At 37.0% G+C, this 27999-nt stretch overlaps 2 protein-coding genes across 2 annotated transcripts in view; one reads left to right on the top strand and one right to left on the bottom strand.

Moving 5' to 3' along the window:
- Positions 1-27999, bottom strand: part of LOC124377359 (NACHT, LRR and PYD domains-containing protein 12-like) — an 839056-nt gene that overhangs the window by 591946 nt on the left and 219111 nt on the right. The window contains exons 6-7 of the mRNA XM_046836796.1: positions 23681-23699; positions 1872-2380 (exon numbers count right to left, since the gene is read on the bottom strand). Coding sequence (XP_046692752.1) covers positions 1872-2380; positions 23681-23699 — 528 coding nt within the window. The remainder of the gene's footprint in view (positions 1-1871; positions 2381-23680; positions 23700-27999) is intronic.
- LOC124377358 (NACHT, LRR and PYD domains-containing protein 12-like) overlaps positions 21826-27999 on the top strand; it is a 578147-nt gene continuing 571973 nt past the window's right edge. The window contains 1 exon segment of the mRNA XM_046836794.1: positions 21826-21968. The gene's annotated coding sequence lies outside the window, so the exon portion shown is untranslated.

Genomic DNA, 27999 nt, shown 5'->3' with positions numbered 1-27999 from the left:
ATGCAGCTGCTCAAGATGCTCTCAATGGTCCCTCTGTAGAACATGGTCAGGATGGGGGGAGGGAGATGGGCTTTCCTCAGCCTTCTCAGGAAGTAGAAATGCTGCTGGGCTTTCTTGGTGATGGAGCTGGTGTTAAGTGACCAGGTGGGGGATGATGGTCGTTGTCTTGAAGCATGTGGGAACAAAGTTACTGCTCCGGGAGATGTTGAAGATGTCAGTAAAGACACCCGCTAGCTGTTCTGCACATTCCCTGAGCACTCTGCCAGGAATGTTGTCTGGTCCAGCAGACCTCCGTGGGTTAACTTTGCACAGAGTTTTCCTCACTTCAGCTGTGGTTAGACAGAGCACCTGGTCAGTGGGAGGAGGGATGGTTTTTCTTGCCTTCACGTTGTTCTATACCTCAACCCGGTCGTAGAAGTCGCATCTGGGAGGGAGGAGTCACGGTCACAAGCAGGTGATGTTGTCTTGTAATTCGTGATCGCCTGGAAGCCCTGCCACATGCGCCGAGTGTCTCCACTGTGCTGGAAGTGGTTGTGAATTTTCTTTGCGTGTGCGCGCTGCGCCCCTCTGATGGCACGGGACTAGTAGAGTGGAGTAAACTAGTAGAAGTAGAACAGCACTAATGACCAAATGAATGTGGAGGAAAAAACTGAAGTAAATGTGGGATTTTTTACTCTTAGAAGATCTTAAACATTTGCAGTTCAATAAAGAAGTTGTAAAAGAAGATGAGATGAATGAGAGCAGCAGCACAAACACACGTCGCTCTGAGAAACAGAGAATGGAACTGGGAAGTCCAGAGCAATGCAAGCTGACACACACTTCATCATTCTGCAAACGGAGCAGAGGGGAATCTCTGACAATGAACAATAATAAGGTAAGACGTCTAGAAACAGGTTGAAAAAGCAATGATGATGATTTGAAGATGATGTGTGTGTTATGGTGGACCGTCTCCCTTCTCTTGTCCAATCACAAGATCATATTAAACCTGACCAATGATTATTGCTGTGATTGAGATTCCTGTCATTATGTGTACAAGAGGTGTAACGGTATTGCTGCTTTCTGTTCAAAGTCATGAATCAGGTTCTCTCTGTTTAACTGGAGTTTTATTCACACATGGATCTAATTCTCAGTGCATTAATGATTAGTGGAAGTGAGAAGTTTCATTACTGATAGATTTGTTCTGGATGTTGTACTGCTACAGCAAATTTCACCTGAAAACAACACTGTATACAACAATTCACTGCAGCTTTTAGTGAGTTCTTGTGTCTCTCAGAGAGATGATCTTACCTCAGATCTTTCACTTTACACTCAGGATTCTCCAGTAGAGCAGAGAGACGCTTCAATCCTGAGTCTTCTAGTATATTCCCAGACAGATTCAGTGTATTGACAGTCAGATGCAGTTCTCTCAGACTGGAGGTTTCTGAATTGAGCACTGAGGTCAGAGCTTCTCCACTTCTCCCTGCAATTTCACTGCATCTGATACTGAAGGAAATAAAATAATGAACAGAAATGCAGAAGATCAAACAAGTTCTCAAAGCTTCACTGCAGCGTCTCACTTTGAACATCACACACATCAGTTGAACACAATGATTAAATGGTGGAATAATAAGAATTGACAGTTGGAGATGTTAAGATTTGGCTTGGCGAGAGTTTCAGCTGAGGAACATCATCACACACACGTTGTATAAACATGGAGGATGAGATCCGGGAATCCAAATGGGAAAGTAAGAGAGTCTGATCTAAAAGGTTTCTAAGAGGAGAAAGGAAAAAGTCTAAAGAGTCCTGCAGAGTTCGATTTATCTGAACAGCTCAGACCTTTGATTTGTTCTCAACACTGTAACAGTAGAACAATTTTATTCAGCTTCACTTACATTGCTTTTCTGGATGCTGCAATCACAGGCATCACTCTCACAAGAATCTTATCTCTGATCTTTTCTGGAGTGATGTATTTATTCAGGTCAAATTCCTCCAGATCCTGTGCTGATGTCATTAACACAAACACCAGAGCAGACCACTGTGAAGGAGAAAGTTCACTTTGTGCTTCAGATTTCAGATACTGCTGGATTTCCTCCACTAGAGAATCATCACCCAGTTCATTCAGACAGTGGAGCAGATTGATGGATTTCTCTGTAGAAAGATCTTTATTGATCTTCTTCTTGATGTACTGAACTGTTTTCTCTTTGTTCTGGGAGCTACTTCCTGTCTGTGTTACTAAGGAATGTAGAAGTTTCTGATTGGACTCGAGTGAGAGACCCAGAAGAAAGCGGAGGAAAAGATCCAGATGTCCAGTCTGACTTTTTAAAGACTGATCTACAGCACTCCTGTGTACATCTGAAAGTGTCCTACAGTCCTGATTCTGTTTAAGAACATTTCTCCATTTCTTCATGAAGGTCAGGTGCACATACAGAGCTGCGAGATGTTCCTGAATGCTCAGATGAACAAAGCAGTACACTTTACTCTTGTTAAGTCCAAACTCCTCTCTGAAGATCTGCATACACACACCTGAATACACTGCTGCTTCTGCCACATCAATATCACACTCTCTCAGGTCTTCCTCATAGAAGATCAGGTTTTGTTTCTCCAGCTGCTGGAATGCCAGTTTCCCCAGTTTGAGAAGCATTTTTTCATCACTCTCCTGCTTCTGTAGGTACTTCTCTCTTATGATGTTGGTCTGAATGATGAGGAAGTGTGTGTACATTTGAGTCAGAGTCTTGGGGATCTCTCCACTCTCTGCTTCACCCAACATTCTCTCTAGAACAGCAGCTGAAATCCAGCAGAACACTGGGATGTGGCACATGATGTAGAGGCTTCTTAATGACTTCAGGTGTGTGATGATCTTATTGGCCAGGTTCTGATCACTGATCCTCTTCCTGAAGTACTCCTCCTTCTGAGGGTCATTGAACCCTCGTACCTCTGTGACTCGATGGACACACTCAGAGGGGATTTGATCAGCTGCTGCTGGTCTGGAGGTGATCCAGATGAGAGCAGAGGGAAGCAGATTCCGTTACATCACTGATTCAGTTACATCACACACTCTCACTGTCTTCTGGAAATCCAGAGGAAAACGACACTCATCCAAACCATCAAAAATGAACAGAAACTTCTCCAACCTGGAAATGTCCATGTCTTTCATCTCCTTAAAAAACACATGAAGGAGCTCCACCAGACTCAGTTTCTGGTCCTTCATCAAATTCAGCTCTCTGAAAGGAAGTGGGAATATAAGGTGGACATCCTGATTTGTTTTCCCTTCAGTCCAGTCCAGAACAAACTTCTGCACAGAGACTGTTTTTCCAATTCCAGCTATTCCCTTAGTCAGAACGTTCCTGATGGGTTCTTCATCTTGTTTAGATAAGAACTTCGTCAGTGCTCTCCTGAACGTTTTCCTTTTTTTAGATATGAACTTTGTCAAAATGTTCCTGATGGGTTCTTCATCTTGTTCAGATAAGGGTTTTGTCAGAACTCTTCTGATGGGTTCGTCTTGTTCAGGTAGGGGTTTGAAGATGTCACTGCATTTAATTGCTCTGTCCTCAGTTGGGTTCCTCCTGGATGCTGCCTTGATCTGTTTCACCTCATGTTCTTTATTGACGTCTCCACTGTCTCCCTCTGTGATGTAGAGCTCTGTGTAGATCTCATTCAGGAGTGTTCAGTTTTCCTGCTTTAGCATCAATCCATTCAAACACTGAAACTTCTTCATCAGATTGAACTTGAACTTCTTCTGGAATTCATCTGCAGCAGTGGGTTCTGGGTCGTGTCTGTGACAGGGTGAAGAAGGAAGACGTGGTAAAACATGGGCTCCAATGATTAGAGTAGAAGTTCAAATTTTTCCTGCTAGATAGATCTTTATGATGTCCTTACTGTGGATTTACTTTATTCTACTGGAGGTTTTCTATCATCTAATCACTCTGTAGTTACTAACAGCAGAGAGCTTTAGAATAGCAGTGTGTCAGTGTCACAGTCATGGTGTTGGTTTTGTAGAACACTAGTAGAACACTGGGAACAAAAACAACAAGTGTTAAAGATCTCAACGTTCCTCACTTTAATACTGGAGTCTAAACCTGAACACAAATTGTACTACAATAATTGTAGTGAGAGCAGGAACATTTGGAGAACACAGAGCTGAATACAACTCCAACATTGTGCACCTGGAGAATTAAATGTGCTCCTGTTTTCATTTCACACTTTTTCCTATTTTTCCATTCTTCCTACACAAACCTCCAAAAGTATTGGAACAGGAAGTCCAGTTCTTTGGGTTTTTGCTTGACACTGAAGACATTTGGATTTGAGAGTAAAAGATGAAAATGAAACAGAAGATCAGAATTCCATCTTTCAGTTCCTGATCTTTACATCTTTACATCTAGATGTGTTACATCACTTCACTGAACCTTTCATGAAATGAAAGCTAAAATTCTGATCTCTCGTCTCACATCATCTTCTCATGAAGATTTCCACCTACTCACCCGGTTTTGGGAAGTGGGAGTTTAGGTTGAGGAAAATGCTGATTTTCATTCTGAATCAATTCTCTTTTCTCTCTCTGTAGTTTACTGTAGAAAATTATAGAAATGGTTTTAAGACTGAATTTAATTGTTGCTAAAATCTGAAGATCTACAGAAGATCCTGATCACTAAGTCAGGGTTCCTGATCCCCAAAAATACTGCTTACACCATTAAGCAGTAGTGTTTAGATGTTTCCTGTAGCTTTTTTGTTGTATATATTAGTATTTTTATTTTAGGATTTAAGACATTACATGTAATTGATTGTGACTTTAATAAATATTGACACTTTTTCATCTAAAGGATTTACTGAAAGTATTGTAGAATCACTAAAGACCAAGTAACTATAATATAAATCTAAACAGCTGCTAATGACGGTGTAGTGCAGCCATTAACTGTGACTTTCAGTAGGAGAATTATGGGATGTTACCTGTGTCCAGGTGAGGAGATTCCAGTGCTAAATCCCAAAGGTTCATCCATAGACGCATCAGTCTTCATGGAGACACAGCTGGGCACTGGTGAGTGTGATTTCTCTCTCTTTAGTTTACTGTAGAAAATTATAAAAATGGCCATGAGACAGAATTTCATTGTTGCTAAAATCAGGATACAAAATCCAGTGCATTTAAAAATTCCCTATGCAGTGGTGGTGTAGAGCAGGAAGTGGAGCATGGTTTTAAAACTGGTGATAAAAACACAGATTTAGTTTGGATGAGATTATAATTTATAGTATGTAGTTTATGTAGAAAACAGTTCCAGCCCACTGTAACTGCTCCTGCTGGATTGGAGTTAAACAGCACTTATTGATTTGGTTCCTGTAATGGAGGTGATGTTCTAAAGGTTTTCTGTGATTGTGCTGAAAAGGAGCTGAACTGAGGTCAGTAATGAGAATCTCCAGTGCTGCTTAAACACTCATTTATAACACATATTATAAGGATTATCCATGTTGTTTGTGTCTTATAGCTTTAATTAGCCAATGAGTTTATTGTTCTTGGTTTTGAGATTTTCATAAATTGTGCACAATGACGTGTATTTAATTGTGTAATAAATGTATTTAGGGGGATGTTTATATATGAAATGAAGCTCTCAAAAATGTCTCCAGATTTGCAGAGATGAACAGTTAATTAGTAAAACACTAGAACATGGCAGGTTACCAGTCTTTTGAGGGTGAGGTCACATGATCTGTCCCCTGATCAGGGATCTCCATTTTTCAATGCTCGTGTACACGCAGAGTCCTGAAGACGCCGATCTCTTCTGCTGGAATCAATCACACTCCTAGAAAACACAAAAACAACATGCAGTTAAAACTGGGGGAAAATCTTTCTAAAAACCAGCTGATCCTCATGATGTCTTACTGATTCTCACATTTTTCTAACATCTTTATTCCTCATCTGAACACAGACTGACAGGAGGTGTGCAATAAACACAACACCAATAAACACTATTTTTTATTTCTATGTATAAAAAGTGATTAAAGTCTTCTGTATTTCTATATTTTCCACACACAGTCCAATAAAGTCCCATTAGAAGTGAAATCCATAGACATATAAGACACAGACGCCTTATTGGACGCTTTGGTCCGATGCTGCGATACGTCAATGCTGCTGCAATCTTGGTCCAGGTGAGAGTTCCCTGTAAACAAATACAACTACACAACATATATAACAACAGTGATAATAACAATAACTGTTCAAACAATTAGTGATAATAGATGATTAAGAGATATTATATAGCCTTTAATTTATTATACTCATTTATTATTGTACAATTATTTACTTTTCTTCTTTGTCTGTATTCTACTGCAATTGAGAATACATACTATTAGCATTTTATTTAATATTACATTATAATGGATTATTATTAAGGTTATTATTATTATTATTATTAATAAACAATTTACAATATATTATATTATAATAACTATATATTAGTTATTTATGTAGTTATACTACTGTACTTTTTACTTACTTAATACTGATATACAAATAGATTTGATGCACTTTTATTGTACCATAATCACATCCATGTATTTCCATAAAGAATCCAGCAGATTTTTCACAATTTCTATTTTTGTGTTTTTCTATCTTGTATAAATTTGGGTTTTTAGTAGTGTGGTTCCGATTCATAATCTTGTCATAATCACATCCTTTTCCCTGATTTGATCACATGTTCTTTCCACCCCTACATTACTTTGTATTGCAGATACTGTAGGTTCTTCCTTTTGTTTCTGTGTCCCAAATGTTCTGCATCTTTTATCTTTGCTGTTCTCATACACACCCTAATGTTCACATCTGGTTCCTTTAGTGACTCTTTTACCAACTTCTCCACTACCTCATTCCCCAATATTCCCACATGATCAATGATAAAGGATCCAGTGGATCCCGCATTCCGCACTGAATTCGGAAAGCTCATGTCTTCATGAACATGTATCTGCTCCACACTTCCCGTATCACCTCCGCTTAGAAAGCCATGATCTGCTCCTGTTTACGGGAAATCATCCTGAGCCATGACAACAACTCCAGGATCAGCTTGGAACAACCAAACAATCCCAGTGTTCTCATGTCAGATCCTCCTCAATAAACTCAGAACATCATCAAATCCAACTGAGGAATTTGGGCAGAAACTGTTGTCCTCCATTTCGGCTGCTGTGCCGCAGTTTCCCTGCGGTCTTTCCAAAAACTCCATTAAATAGAAAACACAAACGCATTATTCCGATAGAAAGTCGATTGTCTTCAGCACTGCTTGTTGTTGGACATGAATCTGACCGCTTCTGGCTTCTGTTGAAAATCTTTGTGTTTTTCCAACCGCTTCTCTAAATGGAGTCAAGGCTGAGAAACACTTTCACTTTCGGAAAACCGAATCGACTCTCTGAACCGAAACTTTAAACCGACACCTTGATGAGTTGGAAACGGAATTATTTTAATCGCACTCAGTCAAGTTCAATTTAATGAGCAAGAACTAAAAGAGAAAGTGCTGTGATTAATAACAGCATGTAGTGGAGATGTTGTGGAGGAGAGGAAATTCAGCCTTTTTCTCCCTTTAGAAACTCCATCCTGAACTCCATACTGTGTCCCACTGGTGCTGAATGTAAAAGTGGGTCCTGAAAAAAGGTTTATTCTCAAATCTTTAGTTTTGTGCCCTCACTTTTAGATTTTCACTTTGGGATCTTACCATCATAAGTCCCAGTGTCCTTAAAATAATTAAACGAGTACTTCCTAATTAACAGCATCCAATTTTGTTACTATTGATAAAACCTGTCAAATGTGTGTCATATTAAATTATAAATGTTATTAAACATATAAAAGCAAGTTTTGAACATACATTATAATGAGGTTTTGTGCCTGTTGTACTTTTATGTCTGACTCCACTGTAGAATGTGTTGACTGAGTTTGACATCATCTTGTATTTCTACTAATCAGTAAACACACACACAAACATCAAAGAAAGTAAATAATGAAACAAAGCAGACTTCCAGAAGTCAGTTCCCCCACAGCCCCAGCAGTCTGTGCTTCCAGCATCTGCAATCAAATTACAAACAGCCAAACACTCCACCAATTCCTTTCCTTCCAACCCCATCTCTTTTCCAATAGCTTCACATCCCAATCCAAACTGTGATTTTTAACCCCTTCATTCATCCAGGATACCTGCATTACTAGTCTTGTGGGGTGAAACCTGCCCTGGACTTCAAGGTTTAAGTTTATTGCCATTTGCACAGATACATAGCACTACATGAATATTGGAATTCTTGTGCATTTCTCAGAATCAGTTTTAGTTACAAAAGAGTCACACAGTAAAAGGAGAGAACTGGTTAAAATAAACTTAGCAGAGCTACGAGACATGCTGTGGGGCTGATTTACTCTCTGCACTGAAATCCTTATGCCCACAGTTTGGATCTCCATTGTGCAGCTCCACTCTATAAAGAGGCCACTAGGAGAACCATCACACCAGAGGAACAAAACACCACCAACAACATCATTAATGTACATCTTAAGAAGAAACAAAGAATGAATATAGAGATACTGTTTTACATTCCGATGAACAGAGCTTTGGATAGTTTCCATATACATGTCTAGATCATTTCTGAACAAAGAAAAGAGAGAGTAGATTTTTTGCTTTTGTAGAAAGCATTAAATCATGTTTTAACTTTTGAGTAGTTAAAACCTCTTAGTCTTCAGTGGCGTGCCAGCATGACCGATATCCCAGTGTTCTCAGCTGTTAATGTTTAACAATAGAATAAATGAACAGGGACAAGAGTAAAAATTACAAACTAAAAATCATTCTAAAGCTCTGAGCCTCAAGCAGCGATTTTCGATCAATGTTTTTCAATGGAAAACATATAACAAATGTATTTGTTAAATTTGTGTAAGCAGTGCACACAAACAACATGAAAAGTAAAAAAAATGCAGTACTTACATTATTATTAAAAAAACGAAAAACAAACACATCCACTGCTGCTAATCCCGGTTTATTAGGAAAGATGAGGCTCCACTGAACAACATGCTGTAAAGCATTTTTGATCCAACCAAACAATAGAGTTGTAATTTAGATGGTTATTCTTTTGTTTACATCACAAAACGTCCTATTGGTGTATTGTTTGTATGTTTTGTGAAGCAGGAAGTGAGAAAAGAAAGAAGGAAGTGAGAGCAGCGATTATGAGGATGAAGAGTGGAAAGTCGGTAGGACCAAATGAAAGGTGAGAGGATGCCTGAGAAATGGAGAAGGAGTGTGCTGGTACTGATCTTTAAGAATAAGACAAATGTGCAGACCTGCAGTAACTACAGAGGAATAAAGTTGATCAGTCACACCATGAAGTTATGGGAAAGAGTAGTCGAAGCCAGGCTGAGAGAAGAGGTGACCATCTGTGAGCAACAATTGTTGTAGAAACAACTCAAAGTCACGGGTTTTGCTTCCAAAAGATGACAGCCTTTATTATCATTTAAAATCCATTTGAATCTGAAAAAGACTGTAGGTGTCCAAGTGTGGTAACTTGAGGGTGTTTGTGCATGTATTTGCCATCGGAAAGGGTGAACTGGCCACAAACACAATACAAGGAAGTGGTGTAACTCCAGCAGGAGGAAGTGAAATCAGGCCGGTAGCAAACATAAGTACGTTCTTCAATGACACTTCAGTCTGACAGACAGATTTTTCATTAAAGAAATTATTTGCCCAAAAATTGTGTTCTGACTTTTTTATTTGTTTAAAGATTTCACCAGTTCACCAAAAAACCCAGAATATCTATTTTTAAACATAAATATCAGACCTTCACAATCGAGTGGATTCTTTTTGCCTCTAGTTGCTACCTTCTGGGCTGAGTTCTGCTTTGAAGAGGTTTTCCAAATCAGTTGCTGTCAGCTTCTTCTTAGTGTGGGAAAGGAAAGGAGGCAAAACAATTCAGAAAGTTCAGAGGGGAGGTGGTAGCTCAGTGGTTAAGGCATTGGGCTTTGGATCAGAAGATCACAGGTTCAAATCCCACCACCACCAAGCTGCCACTGCTGGGCCTTTGAGCAAAGCCCTAAAACCATCTGGATAAGGGCTATGGATAAGCTCTGGATAAGGGCGTCTGCCAAATGCCACAAATGTAATGTAGTAATGTAGAGTGGCAAGTCCATCTTTAAATCTGTCAAAGCAGTCAGAATTTAGGTTGTCTTATTAACAGACTTGTCATATATATAGGATATATGCAATAAACAGTGAATTGTTTAGTGAAAAGCTGTGAAAACCAGGGCAATTTAAGCAATATATATGTATATTTTGAAAACAAACATATAGTGGTATGTATATGTATATATTTTGTGGTGATTTTTACCTTTTAATAACAGTATGGTTTCTGTCAATCACATACCACTTGAAATAGTCTTCAAGAATTTTATGTGTTCTTTAATGTTCGACACATGGGAAAAACCCAGCAGTCTGGAGCAGGGTGGGTTTTTTTTGTTTTGTTTTGTTTTTAAATAATATCTTGTAGTGACTCCAAAGTAGCTGCATTCTGAATCTGAGAAGATAATCGACAAAAGTGATTTGGTTAACAAATTATCCCTTCTTGAAAAATTCTGGTTAAAAAATTAAACTAAAGCCACATCAAAAACTGGAAATGAGTTTGTTACACGTGACTTTTCAGGAACTGGTTTCTGCTTCTAAAGCACTTTATCGATCAATGGGAAGAGCCCGATGTGCAATAATGTCAGGAGCTGTTAAACTGCTTTGTTCCCTAAAGTGTGAAAACAGTGAGTTTCCATTAAACATACTTTCGCAGCTTAATCTATTGGTTCTGGGAGGTCAAGACAGTGTGCTGTAGTTTCAAGCTCATCATCCTCTTCAGTAATCACAGGTGCAGAAATGTCCATGTATCCTCCAGCAATAAGCAGGCAGCTGGAACAAATACACAACCATACAAATTCCCTTTTATAAGTACATAAAGAACATATTTAATAAACCAAACAAACCTGTAACAGATGTAATCAGACATTTAAAAGTACTTAAGATTTGAAAGTATCTATTTGTTCTGCTTTTATAATGAGCATGAACCATGACAAGATTAAAACATCTTACATTTTATTATCCACACCTTTTTTCAGGTGTGCTTGTATGCAAAGGTATTATTGGCTGAAAGAAATATATAATCAGTTTATACAGACAAACATTTTTCAACAATTGAAGATCAATTGTATTTATTAATATCACCAGTGTGTCAGTCAGGTTAGATCTCTCAGGATTTTGAGTCCTTATGATAACTTCTGTGTCTGATTCTGAACTGACTTCCTGTTCTCCTAGACACAGAACAAACCATGTTATTACCCTAAACATAAACAATACTTTCATTCTGGCAAACTAACCTTCAAAGTCCTTCCTTCTGAAAATAAACAAATTTATCCTTGCATGAGGTTTTCCAGTTTCTTATAGTTCTAGTTGTTTTATAGTCCTTTAGTGTAAAGTGCCTCAGGGGGCCCACAAACATTAATGACCTCAGAGGCATCCGGGTACAGAAGTACACAGGGTCCTTTTGAATCCACAGTAAGGACAATACATTTGTACACTTTTACAGATACGTTCCAACTTTCTCCTGCCACAGACTGTTGTATGTCCTGTATATCTTTATATAGAATATAGAATGTGCTTCTGTATTTGTTATTTTGTTTTTGGAATTGTTAGTTTGTTTTCAGATTTGTTATTGTGTTTTCTAATTTGTTATTTTGTTTTCTGATTTGTTAATGTGTTTTGCACTTCTCAGCACTTCTCGCCCACCGTAGCTAAAGCTTAATTTATGACAGTAATCTAACTTAATTAGTTTTAGTTTTTCAGTTGCAATTAGCATTGCTATATCCCATTAATATTTTAGTTATTTTACGTTTAATTATCTGATGTCACAATGAGGGGAATCAGCATTTTTATGTGTTGGATGGTTGAAATTGCAATGTTCCAGCTTCGGCTGTGGATGTTTACATCATATATTTATGTTTACCGTATAATTTATATAGTATCGTTGCTGAAGTAGGTTTTGTTGCTTTTGAGCATATATTACGACATTAGATACAGTCTGAATAATTATCATAATAATATATAATCTGTTGTAATGTTATATAAACTATATATTTGCAACTGTTCAGCTCACAGAATAAATGTGCCAACATTGCATTTTTTTTACGCCACAAAAATGGTGCTATGGGCTTAGCAATGGTTTAACGCTGCCCAGCGAAAGAAAAAAACACCCGCTATATATTTTTTTTTATCATTCTTAGTGTTATCTGTATTATAGTTTTATGTTATTGCTGTTAGACACACACTTGTCTAACAAGCTGACATGAGCAGAGCGGTACATATTAGTGCTAGTACAAGTAGGTGTTTGAACTTCAACCTGTTTGTAAGGAGTAACTGTGTTTAAACGCTGTATATTATAAAATAACAAAAATGTGCTTTAAATATATTGCATGGCAAAGCACATATATTGCACAATTAACATATTATTATTGTTGATGTTTTAAATTTGCTATTTTAGGCAACTTGGATCAGAAACTGTATTAACGTTAGATGAAAAGTAAAACACCTACCACTGTAAGTATTAACTGAAGTATTAGAGATTTTTTTTTGCTACCTTTTATGACCAATTCTTAGACCTAATCACAAATACTGAGGAGACTATGCAAACTATTAATCTGTGTAATACTCTGTCACTTCTTTCAGAGCATGCTGGATAAGGTGAAACTTTGCTGTTTAATTAAAATACTTTTTATCAGTATTTTTCTCTTTGTAAGGAACATCATTATGATGGTGAAAGCGGTACTGGGTACTTAGCAGGGAAAATAAAAACTATACAAAGAGGCTTAGCTAAAGAACGATGTGCATCATTTGAAGGTACACAATGTGTCCATAATCTCATACCTTTTTATTTTTTATATATCTTATTCTGCCATCTTTTTTAAGAGTTCTGTTGAATGTTGCCTTTTTTTTAAGGATTATCTTCATTTATCATTCTTAAAGCAGTGTTGAAGTTTTTAAAATGTTTTGTTGTTCATCAGGACAAGGAACATCTGCTGAAGTGGGGTCTGGTGGACCAACTGTAAGAAGGCAGAGTTTAATCCAGAGACCATCTTAAGTGAGGATGAATGCAAGGAAGGGGAAGTGACCTTTCTTCTCTAATACTTCTGTTGTATCTGATCCTACCTTCTGCCCAAGGCCAGAAAAGAGCAGAAAAGGTGTCTGCCTCTTAAGCAGAGAAGCACCTTGTTGTCTTCAAGAAGTTCGGTTGTTTGTCTGTTTGTTAGTTTTTTCTGTTTTACACTTCTTTCAGAGCATGCTGGATAAGGTGAAACTTTGCTGTTTAATTAAAAGACTTTTTATCAGTATTTTTCTCTTTGTAAGGAACATCATTATGATGGTGAAAGCGGTACTGGGTACTTAGCAGGGAGAATAGTTTTTATTTTTTTTTCTGTTTTACATTTAACATATGGGTGACGGTAATCTTCAATTTGCTTGGTTTTCTCAGAGTGGAACAAACATTGAGGAGCATTTGTGAGAAATCACAGCTATTGCTCAGCCCTACCTCCTGGCCGTGGGACCTCAGAAGAATTTAGGTTTACCAGTACTTCATCGTTCTTTATCAGCATGCCATTCCATGCAAGTCAACCTCTTCTCTTGGTGCCTTTGTGGAGTTTTTTAAGGCACACATTGTTTTTGGCTCTTCTTACAACATTATGCTACACAACATGTACACTTTCGTTCAGACCACTGTGTACAACATAGATGTTGGCAAAGTGAAAGGGAGTCCTCGTGTTGCTGAGGTTAGAGCAAGGCTGCTTAGCTCGGTGCCTTAAGATTTTCTGCCCTCATGAAAATCTTTGTTTGTCAGGCTGAGTTACTTGGTTTAAAATTGCTTCTTAGGCACTTCAGATTAGTTCATGGTTTTGTTACTGGAAAGAATCGTCACCTTAAATGTGTAGCGGCAGGATGTAGTTCTGTGTTTGGTCCTTTTTTTAGGTTTTAGAAATCATTTGAAAATAAAACATACTGAGCAAAGTGACAAGAATTTTGACACCACTGACACCCGTGAGACTGCTGAGGCAGAAGCACAAATTAGTGCTCAAGCATTTGATCAGATTGTCAGTGTTGGAGAGGTGGCCACAGCATCTGTATTGTTAAAGTCAAATAAGAGCACTTTGGATATGTGTGCGTCTGCTGTTACACAACTAAAAGTTGCTGGGTTAAGAGTCAGTCTACTATAAGTGCTTTTGTTTCATCTATGGAGGAAGTTGTTTTGAGATTCAGAATCAGGCCCAGGATGCTGCTTTGCTCCGTCTGTCTCCACATGACATTGCTACTAAAAAGAAAATAGAAAGTTCAATTGAACATTTCAAAAATCCGTTTACTTTGTTACATTCGGAAGCCAAATGAAAGAGACATTTTTCAGAGAAATGGGGAACTGATGAACCAACCGAAATAGTGCTCAGTCAATTTTTAAAATCCACATCTTATTGATTTGTTTAAACCCAGGCATGTTCCAAAGAAAGGCGTTTATGTTGACTTTAGTGATGCAGCACATTTTAAAAGTAATCCTTTATTTTACACTGAAAAAGATGCCTTACAAATTCAGTTATTTTATGATGATTTTGAGACGGCTAATCCTTTGGGTTCCAAAAAAGGTAAACACAAATTGGGTGCTATATATTGTACATTAGGGATTTCCCCCCTATTTTTAACTCCTCATTGGATAATATTTATGTATGTGCCCTCTTTCATGCACAGGATATTAGATGGTATGGTTTTAATTCTATAATCGAGCCTCTAGTAAATGATCTAAAAGTGCTTGAGATTGAGGGGGTTAGGAATCCAGTATCTGGAAGTTGTGTTAGGGTACAATTGTACAAGTCACAGGGGATAATCTGGGCTTAAGCAGCTTATTAGGGTTTGTGGAGTCATTTGGTGCTCAATATTGCTGTCGTTTCTGTGTTCTTGAGAAAGATCACTTTCAGTTTGTGTTTTCCGAAGATAACCCTGAATTTGTATTAAGAACATCTGAGATGCATGCTCTGCACTGTAAAAGGTTACTAGATGACTCTACACTACCTCATTTTTATGGCGTCAAACGTGTTTGTTAAATACACTCAGGTATTTCAACACGGCAGACAATTTTGTGTCTATAATGCACAACATTTTAGAAAGTGTCGCTCAGCTGGAGGTAAAACTTGTTCTGCAGTACATTCAGCATCATATTTTGAGTTCTGATGATCTTGCTGGTAGAATACATGCTTTTGATTATGGATACAATCAGCAGAGGAACCGTCCTCCAGTGGTCAAACCGTTTTGTGGAAGCAAAGATTTGGGTTTAACTGCCACCCAGTCATGGTGCTTGTTGTGCAACATGCCTCTGTTATTTGGTGATTTAGTGCAGAGATGATAAACACTGGTATCTTTTGCTTTTACTTCTGCAGATTGTTAACATCGTATTTTCACCAGCTGTAACTGAAGGCATGACCATTTATCTTAAATATTTAATCATTAAACATCACCAACTATTCAAAAATTTTTTCCAGAAAAAAATCTGCTGCCAAAGCATCACATAATGATACATTACCCACAGTGTATAAAAAATATTGGACCAATTCTGCACATGTGGTGTATGCGTTAAGAAGCTAAACACTAATTATTTCAAACTCAAATTAAAAAGCTGCAAAAACATCACCAAAAAGCACCAGAGTTGTATGGCAATGCACTGGGGTCTTTTAGCCAGTACAGATTGACTCTTGGTGCAGGGAAGATGGTGGAACTCAGTGACTTAAAGGTGGCATTGACATGGCTTCCAAACTAGAGTGGAAATATCAGAACTTTGTCTATTCTGTAAAGTGGATCAAACATGGTGCAGAGCATCACCCTGACTTTATTATCTGTACAGAAGTAGCATGTGAGATGGCAGTGTTTTGTAAGATCAGGACTATTGCTGTGAAAGATGTGCTGTTATGTGGAACACTGATGGAAACACTCTGTTTTGATGATCATTAGCATGCATTTACAGTCAGACTGCATCCAGACTGAGTTTTAAAGATAGTAAATGTTAATGATCTGTTATTTCAAACAATTTGATGTTAAAATGAAATATGGTACAAAAGATTCTGCACTTTTTATAGTGCCCTATTGCCATTTTATACAGATGTGAGGTTTTTTGTGCATGTTTTTAAACCTGACATTGTTTTAATAAATGTTTTAAATGGTGCGTTGAAGTTGTTTTCTGTTCTGTTCTATTCCATGTATTCAATTTCAAAAATAAAAAAACTCTGAGTTGATTTTGCATTGTAGCAGAGAAAATTTGTCAAACCACAGTGTGAAATATTGACACTTACTGGAGTTATTTGATCCCCAAATGGCTTTTAAAATTGTACTCACTGAGTGGGATTTTTTCCACTAATAAAAATGTCAACACTGTCAGGAGTCATTTTATCACCAATTCTGAGTGGAACCAAATACACTCGAGTCCAGTGTTATATTTAACTCTTAAAGAGCTATTTCAACACTGCAAAATTTACTGTGAACCCTTTTCTCCTTACCTAAACACTTTTCCTTTTTTATTTTTTAGATAGATAGATAGATAGATAGATAGATAGATAGATAGATAGATAGATAGATAGATAGATAGATAGATAGATAGAGAGAGAGAGAGAGAGAGATAGATAGAATATTATATTGATTATAACAAACTCTTGTACAGTTTGTGTAATTTTAATGACATTTGAGATTAAATAAAAAACTGAAAACTGATTTTTGTAATAATAAAATGCTACCATCTAGTGGTACAATAAGACATTGCAGTAGCATTGATGTGCAGCATCACATTTTATTTAATTAAAATACATTATATATTTATGAACAAAAATAAATATTATTTTATTAATTTAATGTACTAACCTTGTGAAATACACTTATAAATGTCTGAATTTACTGTGGTCTTTGAATCTGTATAAATCAACTTGTCACCCTGGCGGGTATTTTTACTATGTTTCCACACGGATGGTTTTTACTTGTCGGACCTGCGCTTCAGTGCAGATTTAATCAGTAAAAAAAAAGTTTAATGTTTATTTTTCGATAGATTTATTTTCTAAATATCTGACTAAAGAAACGACGTCGTGATTAATTTTTTTAAATAAAATTTAAATTTCGTTCGCCCGACGAGTTCTGAGTGAATCATGAATAATCAGGCAAATAATAAAATTAATGAAATTGTTGTTTCTTTTATATAGTCTTTATTTTATTATATATTTTTATAATTTTATAATAGCTATCCTATTTTTATATATGTAAAATATGATTATATACTAGATACATTGCTATATTCGTTTTTGTATTGTTATTAGAAAGATTATTATATTGATAATAAACTATTGTACAGTTGAAGTGTAATTTTAATTAAATTCGAGGTAAAATAAAAAAAAACCCTAAACATCGGCGATTTTTGTAGTAGTAAAATGCTACCCTCTGGTGGTAATATGAGGCATTGCAATTTGTCGTTGAGCGGTACTTTTGGTATTTTCGCTCTGTTTCCACACGGACGGTTTTTACTTGTCGGACCTGCGCTTCACAGCGCTGATTTGAGACTTGGCGCATCAGTAAAACCAAATATTTAGTGTTTATTTTTCTGTGGATTTATTTATTTTTGTATATCCGACTAATACACACACCTCGTGAATAAATGTGTTACATTGAAGGTTTTAATTTCGTTATTCATATTTAATTATTTATTTCCTAATAAAAATTGATGGCGTTTCAGTAAATCATAAATAATTAATCAAATATCATTTTTTAATACGTTTTATAGAATTTAACCATACTTATATAAATATTAAAAACTCAAATAATTTAACTAGTAATTTGTCTAGTATATAATAATATTCTACATACATAAAATAGGATAGATTTTATAAAATAGTTACTAGAATATATAAAAAAAAGAACAATTTCATTTATTTTTCTTTTATTTGCTTAATTATTCATGATTCACTCAGAACTTGCCCATTTTTAATAAATATAAAAAGGGCGAAATTAAAACTTTACTCGCAACACAAATTTATTTACGACGTCCTTTCTTTAGTCGGATATTTGAAAAATAAAAACCACAATAAACACTAAATATTTGTTTTTACTGATGCGCCAAGTCTCACATCAGCACTTAAATCTGCAACGAAGCGCAGGTCCGACAAGTAAAAATCGCCCGTGTGGAAACAGCAAAAATAACAAAAGTACCGCCATACTCATATCACCACCAGGCGGTAGCATTTTATCACTACAAAAATCGCCGATGTACACTTTTTTTATTTAACTCATTAAAATTACCCTTAAACTGTACAAGAGTCTGTTATAATCAATATAGCCATATCTCTATCTCTTTATATATCTGGGAACTTAATATACAATACAACATTCAAACAGATACATGGATAGTTTTTTGAAAGTAATTAAAAGTATGTGATTATTTGGTTTATCATACACATCTAATCCAGTGCAAATTGCATGTATATCAGTATGCTGCTGTGTACAGATGTGTGATTGTAAGTATGTGTACCCTGGCATTTTGGCATGATCTCTTTCTCTCACATTTATCTCAACAACTTGTTTTTCAATGACAGAATCTTTGGGAACAGTTTCCCATTGTCTACTTCCAGTAACATTTTTTTTGGAAGAATTCAAATGTGTATCTCAGGGGTTTGGGATAGCTCAGAATGACTGCATAGATCAGGACAAGCAGAATGACACATGCTGCAGGAATGCTCTGTAATCCTGCAATCACTTGTTTACCCTCCAAAACGATCCGTCTCGAAAAGCCTGCCATCTGTAGAACCCGTTTGGTGACAATTTTCAATGTGTGTTGTTTCAAGTCAACAGGGTTCAGTTCACAATGTCTGTCCTGAAAAAAAATAAAAAACAAAAAAACAAAGAATGGCTTAATTATAGGATATTGCTTGCAAACCTGTGTTCTTCTACCCACTGGTCTTCTTACACACCAGTGAGTGGACCTCCAAACACCTGCCTTTTCTGCAGACACTAAAGAACTTTAGGTGAAATACACGGTCGAATTTGGAGGCCAAGTTAACTGCTTGAACTGTGCCATGTTCCTCAAACCGTTCCTGAACAATATGTGCAGTGTTTCAGGGCACATGATCCTGCTGAAAGAGGCCACTGCCATTAGGCAATTCTCTAATAGCCTAAAATATATACCACCCTTTAACATGTGCCACAGTAATCAATGTTCTTCCCTTCACCTGTCAGTGCTTTTAACTGCAATGGTTGATCAGTGTATGTTATCCATCAGCTGCAACAAAGTGTAGAGAGTTGGGTTCTTGACTGATTCCTATACTATATACAGTGAAAATACATGTAAAATTGATAGGAGATCTTATCGTGACTCAGCAATGTGTTTGTGTAATTTTGCTTGGTGCCAATCTATGAAGTTAAAGCATATTTCCTACAAATTTGCCATATTTTATGGTCTACATTAACACTTGAGTGTTTAATGCACCAATACCTTTCTCAGATGTTTAGGTACATGTATAAAGGTCAATTTGAGAGAGATTTCATGTTGCTAATATGAAAATAAATAAAGTTATAAGCAAAGTCAGCAGCATAAGATTTCCGTTTTTTTTTTATTCACAATTATACACATTTATGGATTGTGACAAAATACTGCAGGATTTTTTTGTGGAGAACTTTTAACATAAAGTCCAAAAGGGTGTTGTCTATGCAAAATGCATTTAAAAAGTAGTGCCCAGACGTGGGAACGAAAATCACTTTCTACACACTTTTTCCTAGTTCACCTTATGGCCTACAACGGTAAAAAACTTATTAGATTTGATGTTTTTTACACGTGTGTTGTGTGAGTGTGTTTACAATTGCAGTTGTGTCAAAATCTATTGTATAGCACATGGTATTATCATTAACCCAAACCAAGACAGACATCTTTTATTATTGTTTCTTTACAAACAAACAAAAAATATTTAGCTGCTGTAAAGCAGTAATATCATTTGATTCCTTCCCACATGAAGTCCAATCAACACATCTGTTTCCAATTTAGCGAGTTAGACAAATGTAAACCATGTGTGATTCTACTCAAGAAGTTCTGAGTGCTCTGGGATTATAGGAACTTGTGTAATGTCTCATAACCATTCAGAATGTACAGAGATACTGAACTGTTGTAAAAGTAAGCATGTGGTAAATGTGTATTTTTTATAAATGTTTTTGTTCCAAGGGCGTTTTGACTTGCATCAGCCACTATATGTTTGCCAAACATGCCAGCATCAGTGAACCCCTGATTGAAGGACCTCTGTCGGAGTGGCTATTGGCCAGCCTCTGTCAACAGTTCCACACTTTATACACTGGACCTCCTGAGCTGCTTTCAGGAACTCAAGGTCATCTCTCTGGGATTCTCCAGACAAGCCTTCACAAAGCTGCTGGAGCATCACACTAAGATTGGAGGAAGAGTAACTGTAATTGTTTTACCATATTATAAAACTTCTTTCTGTAAACAGACATCACATATTCTATTATATCTAATATATCTTCCAGTCTGGACATTTCATCGGGGATACACTACAGCACAGCTTCTTAGACTTTTCATCTGCTTCATTTGGTGCCAGAAATGTTGGCTGTTGCAGCAGATGGAAACAGAAAGCTATCTTTAGTTCATAGCTGTTCAGTGAAACAGGTTCACCTCCCTCCTTTAGGATGCAGGAGATTTTCTGACACTGGACCACTTTGAACAAACTGGTTGTTTCTCTGGAAACATTTTGCATGACTGAAATTCTGGAAAACAAGCAACTAATTTAGCAAAAATACAAACAGATGCGACCCACAAAGACCTGGCGGTATACAAGTAAAAATAAAACAAAGTAAAAAACTAATTAATTGTTTAAAATCTGAACAAAATGCTGCAGCTCAGAGTATGTCTCCCAGACTAGTGACTCCCAAAAGCAAAAAGAACATAGGAGATGAAAATGCTAAAAAGATACACTCCGAGAGACGAAAGAAAATGAAACACGCTGTGCAAAACTCACTTCCGATTCATCTACGTGTTCTTGCGCACTAACAAATACACTCAATGATGCACAGGAAGAAATCAATGTTGATTCAGTGTAAATTATTAACAGTTATACCAGAGATCAGAGTAAAATAATTCAGTAAGTCAGGCTTAGTGATGATATACAGGACACACGTCTGAGCTCCAGATGTCAGATGTAAACTGATCATGGCAACATTTTCCAAACATTTCAAAATGAATTCATTCACTGTTTGTACATATTTGGGACAGAATCGTGTCAGAGATAAAATTGGCAACATGTTGTGAATCTCCAAATACTTCATTAAGCGTTAAAACCCCACATCCTCAGCAAGAGGTAGGTGTTGGTCATCCAGCACAATGAATTCAAACACTTTCTCCATTATTAGTTTTTCTTTGTTGCTGTATATATATATATATATATATATATATATATATATATATATATGTGTGTGTGTGTGTGTGTGTGTGTGTGTGTGTGTGTGTGTGTAACGTAGTTATTCTCAGGGGCCTTTTATTTTGGCAGGTTGCCCTGTTGGTGTATGTCGGTGAAAGATGAAGAGTTCAGGATGGAGCAGTTTGTAAAGGGAGAAAAGGTCTGACTTTTCTCTCCTCCACAACATCTCCACTACATGTTGTTATTAATCACAGCACTTTCTCTTTTAGTTCTTGTTCATTAAATTGAACTTGACGGAGTGTGATTTAAAATAATTCCGTTTCCAACTCGTCAAAGAGTCGGTTCAAAGAGTCGGTTCAATGTGTCGGCTTAAAGACTCAAGTCGGTTTTCCCAAAGTGAAAGTGTTTCTTACCCTCGACTCCATTTGGAGGAGAAAAAAAAACAAAGATCTTCAACAGCAGACTTCTCAGCGGTGAGATTCATGTCCAACAACAAGCAGTGCTGAAGAAAAGAGAACTGCTGGATTCTTTATGGAAATACATGGATGTGATTATGGTACAATAACAGTGCATCAAATGTATTTGTATTCCACTATTAAGATGGAATAAAAAAATGTACAGTAGTATAACTATATACATAACTAATATATTGCTAATTGTTTATTAATAATAATAGTAATAACATTAGAAATACAGTAAAACCCTGTTGTACGAGCAACTAATAGTATGAGCAAACGGAGATACGAGCAAACTCGCTCGCAAAATTTTACCGTTTCACGAGCAAACGCACGCTGCACGTTCCCTGTTTTCGGCCGAGGGTCGCATCAGTCGCTTAGTTGATGACGTATCACTCGGTCGCTCTCATTGTTCAGTGCAGCAAAAACGTAACTTTTTTAGTTATATTTTTATTCCACTAGAAATCTTGAAAATGTCTCCCAAGGAAATCAGTGATGGTGCTGTGAAAACGAAAGTAAATAGAATTACTATGGAAACCGAGGAGGTTATGAGCATGGTGCGCGTCTCACACTCACAATCAACCACTACCATATGAGTAAGTGTTAAATTATGTTTACATTATGGTCATTTGCTGTGTATTTTTGTGTTAAAATAGGCTACGAATACTTTTTAAGTGCAGAAATAAGCGATCGAATTTACATTCATTCTTATGGGGAAAATCAGTTCGAACGTACGAGCGAATGGACCTACGAGCAATTTTCAAGAACGAATTATGCTCATTCAACGGGGTTTTACTGTAATAATGCATTGTAATGTAGTATAAAATAAAACGCTAATAGTATGTACTATCAATTACAATAGAATACAGACAAAAAAGAAAAGTAAATAATTGTACAATAATAAATGAGTATAATAATAAATTAAAGGCTATATAATATCTATCAATCATCTATTATGGACCAAGATTGCAGCAGCATTTACGTATCGCAGCAACGGACCAAAGCGTCCAATGAGGCGTCTGTGTCTTATATGTCTATGGATTTCACTTCTAATGGACTTTAATGGACTGTGTGTGGAAAATATAGAAATACAGAAGACTTTAATCACTTTTTATACATAAAATAAAAAATAGAACAGTGTTTATTGGTGTTGTGTTTATTGCACACCTCCTGTCAGTCTGTGTTCAGATGAGGAATAAAGATGTTAGAAAAATTTGAGAATCAGTAAGACATCATGAGGATCAGCTGGTTTTAGAAAGATTTTCCCCCAGTTTTAACTGCATGTTGTTTTTGTGTTTTCTAGGAGAGTAATTGATTCCAGCAGAAGAGATCGACGTCTTCAGGGCTCTGTGTGTACACAAGCATTTAAAAATGGAGATCCCTGATCAGGGGACAGATCATGTGACCTCACCCTCAAAAGACTGGTAACCTGCCATGTTCTAGTGTTTTACTAATGAACTGTTCATATCTGCAAATCTGGAGACATTTCTGAGAGCTTTATTTCATATATAAACAATACCCTAAATACATTTATTACACAATTAAATACACGTCATTGTGCACAATTTATGAAACTTTCAAAACCAAGAACCATAAACACATTGGCTAATTAAAGCTATAAGACACAAACAACATGGATAATCCTTATAATATGTGTTATAAATGAGTCTTTAAGCAGCACTGGAGATTCTCATTAATGACCTCAGTTCAGCTCCTTTTCAGCACAATCACAGAAAACCTTTAGAACATCACCTCAATTACAGGAACCAAATCAATAAGTGCTGTTTAACTCCAATCCAGCAGGAGCAGTTACAGTGGGCTGGAACTGTTTTCTACATCAACTACATACTATCAATTATAATCTTATCCAAACTAAATCTGTGTTTTTATCACCAGTTTTAAAACCATGCTCCACTTCCTGCTCTACACCACCACTGCATAGGGACTTTTTCAATGCACTGGATTTTGTATCCTGATTTTAGCAACAATGAAATTCTGTCTTATGGCCATTTTTATAATTTTCTACAGTAAACTACAGAGAGAGAAATCACACTCACCAGTGCCCAGCTGTGTCTCCATGAAGAGTGATAAGTCTATTGAAGTTCCTTTGAGATTTAGCACTGGAATCTCCTCACCTGGACACAGGTAACATCCTATAATTCTCCTAGTTAAAGTCACAGTTAATGGCTGCACTACACCGTCTGTCAGGGAGCACCCTGCTATTTCTCCTGTGCGCGCCCCGCCCGTTTGGAATCTCTTGAATCAAATCTCTTGTATCTCCTCGTTTTATCCTTTAAGGCACAAACTGCACACTGCAGTACAGCACTCATTAATGACACTAAACACAGGTGTATGTGTTCTAGAGCCGCAACTAACGGTTATTTTTTCTGTCGACTACTCTAACGTTTTTTTTTTTTTTTTGCTTAATCTAGTGTTTTTTTTTTTTTTTATTAGCTAATTAATTAACTTTACAAAAAAATGATAAGTACAACTTCTAATATAATATTTTACATTTTATTACATTTTTTCCAAAAAAAAAAAACTTCAATGTGGTTCAACCTTCAAACACTTTAGCATCAGGCACGAATAATGCCATATAAATTCAACTAAAGCACTGCTCAACACTGTGCAAAAATTCATGAAGTGTAACGGCCATCTGGGGCGTGCGAACAGTGCCATCCTTTTTATGAAAGAAATCTTGTACACAGGTTTGCCTCTTCCTGAGAAAAAACAAACACAATAATTAACATTAGGAACCAATTTAAACATGAAATCCATGAATGCTAATAATATATAAACTGTACTGTATTTCAAAGAGGGTAGTAAATCTGCATATTTTTATATGAACTGAATGTGATTAATTACAATGTTTAATTACTTTGATTACAATATTAATTGTATTTCAGAAAGTCTAGTGAATTTTTCATTTTATTATGAAATACAGAAAGCATTTTAAACTCTTTAACTAATGAGATAATTTGTTATTATTCACGTACTTATGATTATGTTTTATTTAATTGGCTTGTGCCAGAAGTAAACAAAAAAGTAAACAAAAAACTAGTAGTTAATCTTAAGTCTATGTGCATAAACATCTTCTAACAACCAGTAAATGTAAATTAAAAGTTAAAGTTTGCTTTATTGTCGCCAGAGTAACCTATACAGTATATGTTTACAGTTTATACCGTTAGCGATTAGCATTACCATTATTACCTAGCATATATTAATTGATTCTTGACCAAAACACAGCAGGTAAGAACACAACAATTTCTCCCAAAACTAATTGTAATAATAAATACTTACAAAGACGCCTCGTCCTTTTGAGGTCGGAGAGCACCAGGATGTTTTCTTCTGAGGTGCTCGTGCATCACAGTTGTGCTGCCGTGGTACGACATTTCGGTTTTGCAAAGGGAACAAATGACCATTTTATTTGGCCTCTGTTTAAAGTATTCCCGTACTTTTGGTAATCGTGGTCTAGCTTTCTGTGATAGACATTACCTTTCCATTACACGAGATGAATGTGTGTGACGCGTCGACGCATTTCACGCATGTTGACGTATTTTCGTAGTCGACGTAATTGATTATGTTGTTGCAGCACTAATGTGATCCTCATCACTCAATTCCTCTTCCTCTACCCTCCAGTCACACACCAGTGCTCAAACACTTCTCCACCTCCACTAGTGTGCACTAAATAAATCTCTCTATCAGCTATTTTCAAACTTGAGAAAAAATACCAAGTTTCGTTGATTGTAAGTAAAATGGTGTCTTTATAAAAATTAACTATGCAGTTAAACAGTAAAGAGTCGACATGAGACAATAACTAAAGACATGATAGGAGACGTGTCTTCTTACAGGCTCCACACGACGATACTGACATGAGTCAGGAAAATCCCTCTTTCACTGTATCTTCTTTCCTGATTTATGAGACAATGAAATTGTGTTGTTTCCACTTCCTGACTATTATAGAAAAGACATGAGACACCAAGAAACAGCTGTGAACAAAGGGACATGTGAGGGACACCACAAATACACATTTCTATAATTTTCTACAGTAAACTACAGAGAGAGAAAACAGAATTGATTTAGGATGAAAATCAGCATTTTCCTCAATCTAAACTCCCACTTCCGAAAACCATGTGAGTAGGTGGAAATCTAGATCAGAAGATGATGTGAGACGAGAGATCAGAATTACAGCTTTCATTTCCTAAAAGGTTCGGTGCAGTGATGTAACACATCTAGATGTAAAGATCAGGAACGGAAAGCTGGAATTCTGATCTATTGTTTCATTTTCATTTTTCTCTCAAATCCAAATGTCCACAAAGACCTGGACTTCCTGTTCCAATACTTTTGGAGGTTTGTGTAGGAAGAATAGAAAAGTAGGAAAAAGTGTGAAATGAAAACAGGAGCACATTTAATTCTCCAGGTGCACAATGTTGGAGTTGTATTCAGCTCTGTGTTCTCCAAGTGTTCCTGCTCTCACTACAATTATTGTAGTACAATTTGTGTTCAGGTTCCGACTTCAGTATTAAAGTGAGGAACTTTGAAATCTTTAACACTTGTTGTTTTTGTTCCCAGTGTTCTACAGAAGGCAGGAGACAGAAGAGAGAAGATCATCATCACAGCTACAGGGTACGATCAAAACCAACACCATCACTGTGACACTGACACACTGCTATTCTAAAGCTCTCTGCTGTTAGTAACTACAGAGTGATTAGATGATAGAAAACCTCCAGTAGAATAAAGTAAATCCACAGTGAGAACATCATAAAGATCTATCTAGCAGGAAATATGTGAACTACTACTCTAATCATTGGAGCCCATGTCTCACCATGTCTTCCTTCTTCACCCTGTCACAGACACGACCCAGAATCCACTGCTGCAGATGAATTCCAGAAGCAGTTCAAGTTCAATCTGGTGAAGAAGTTTGAGTGTTTGAATGGATTGATGCTAAATCAGGAAAACCGAACACTCCTGAATGAGATCTACACAGAGCTTTACATTACAGAGGGAGACAGTGGAGACGTCAATAAAGAACATGAGGTCAAACAGATTGAGGCAGCATTAAGGAGGAACCCAACTAAGGACAAACCAATCAAATGCAGTGACATCTTTAAACCTCTACCTGAACAAGACAAAGCCATCAGTAGAGTTCTGACAAAACCCTTATCTGAACAAGATGAAGAACCCATCAGGAACGTTCTGACTAAGGGAGTAGCTGGAATTGGAAAAACAGTCTCTGTGCAGAAGTTTGTTCTGGACTGGGCTGACGGGAAAACAAATCAGGACGTCCAACTTATATTCCCACTTCCTTTCAGAGAGCTGAATTTGATGAAGGACCAGAAACTGAGTCTAATGGAGCTCCTTCATGTGTTTTTTAAGGAGATGAAAGAATTGGACATTTCCAGGTTGGAGAAGGTTTTGTTCATTTTTGATGGTTTGGATGAGTGTCGTTTTCCTCTGGATTTCCAGAAGACAGTGAGAGTGTGTGATGTAACTGAATCAGCACCAGTGCATGTGCTGCTGATAAACCTGATCAAAGGGAACCTGCTTCCCTCTGCTCTCATCTGGATCACCTCCAGACCAGCAGCAGCTAGTCAAATCCCCTCTGAGTGTGTCCATCGAGTCACAGAGGTACGAGGGTTTAATGACCCTCAGAAGGAGGAGTACTTCAGAAAGAGGATCAGTGATCAGAACCTGGCCAATAAGATCATCACACACCTGAAGTCATTAAGAAGCCTCTACATCATGTGCCACATCCCAGTGTTCTGCTGGATTTCAGCTGCTGTTCTAGAGAGAATGTTGGGTGAAGCAGAGAGTGGAGAGATCCCCAAGACTCTGACTCAAATGTACACACACTTCCTCATCATTCAGACCAACATCATAAGAGAGAAGTACCTACAGAAGCAGGAGAGCGATGAAGAAATGCTTCTCAAACTGGGAAACTGGCTTTCCAGCAGCTGGAGAAACAAAACCTGATCTTCTATGAGGAAGACCTGAGAGAGTGTGACATTGATGTGACAGAAGCAGCAGTGTATTCAGGTGTGTGTACGCAGATCTTCAGAGAGGAGTTTGGGCTTCACCAGAGTAAAGTGTACTGCTTTGTTCATCTGAGCATTCAGGAACATCTCGCAGCTC

The sequence above is a fragment of the Silurus meridionalis genome, chromosome 23 (assembly GCF_014805685.1).
Source record: "Silurus meridionalis isolate SWU-2019-XX chromosome 23, ASM1480568v1, whole genome shotgun sequence".
Taxonomy (NCBI): domain Eukaryota; kingdom Metazoa; phylum Chordata; class Actinopteri; order Siluriformes; family Siluridae; genus Silurus; species Silurus meridionalis.
This window is presented reverse-complemented; position numbering and strand designations above follow the sequence as displayed.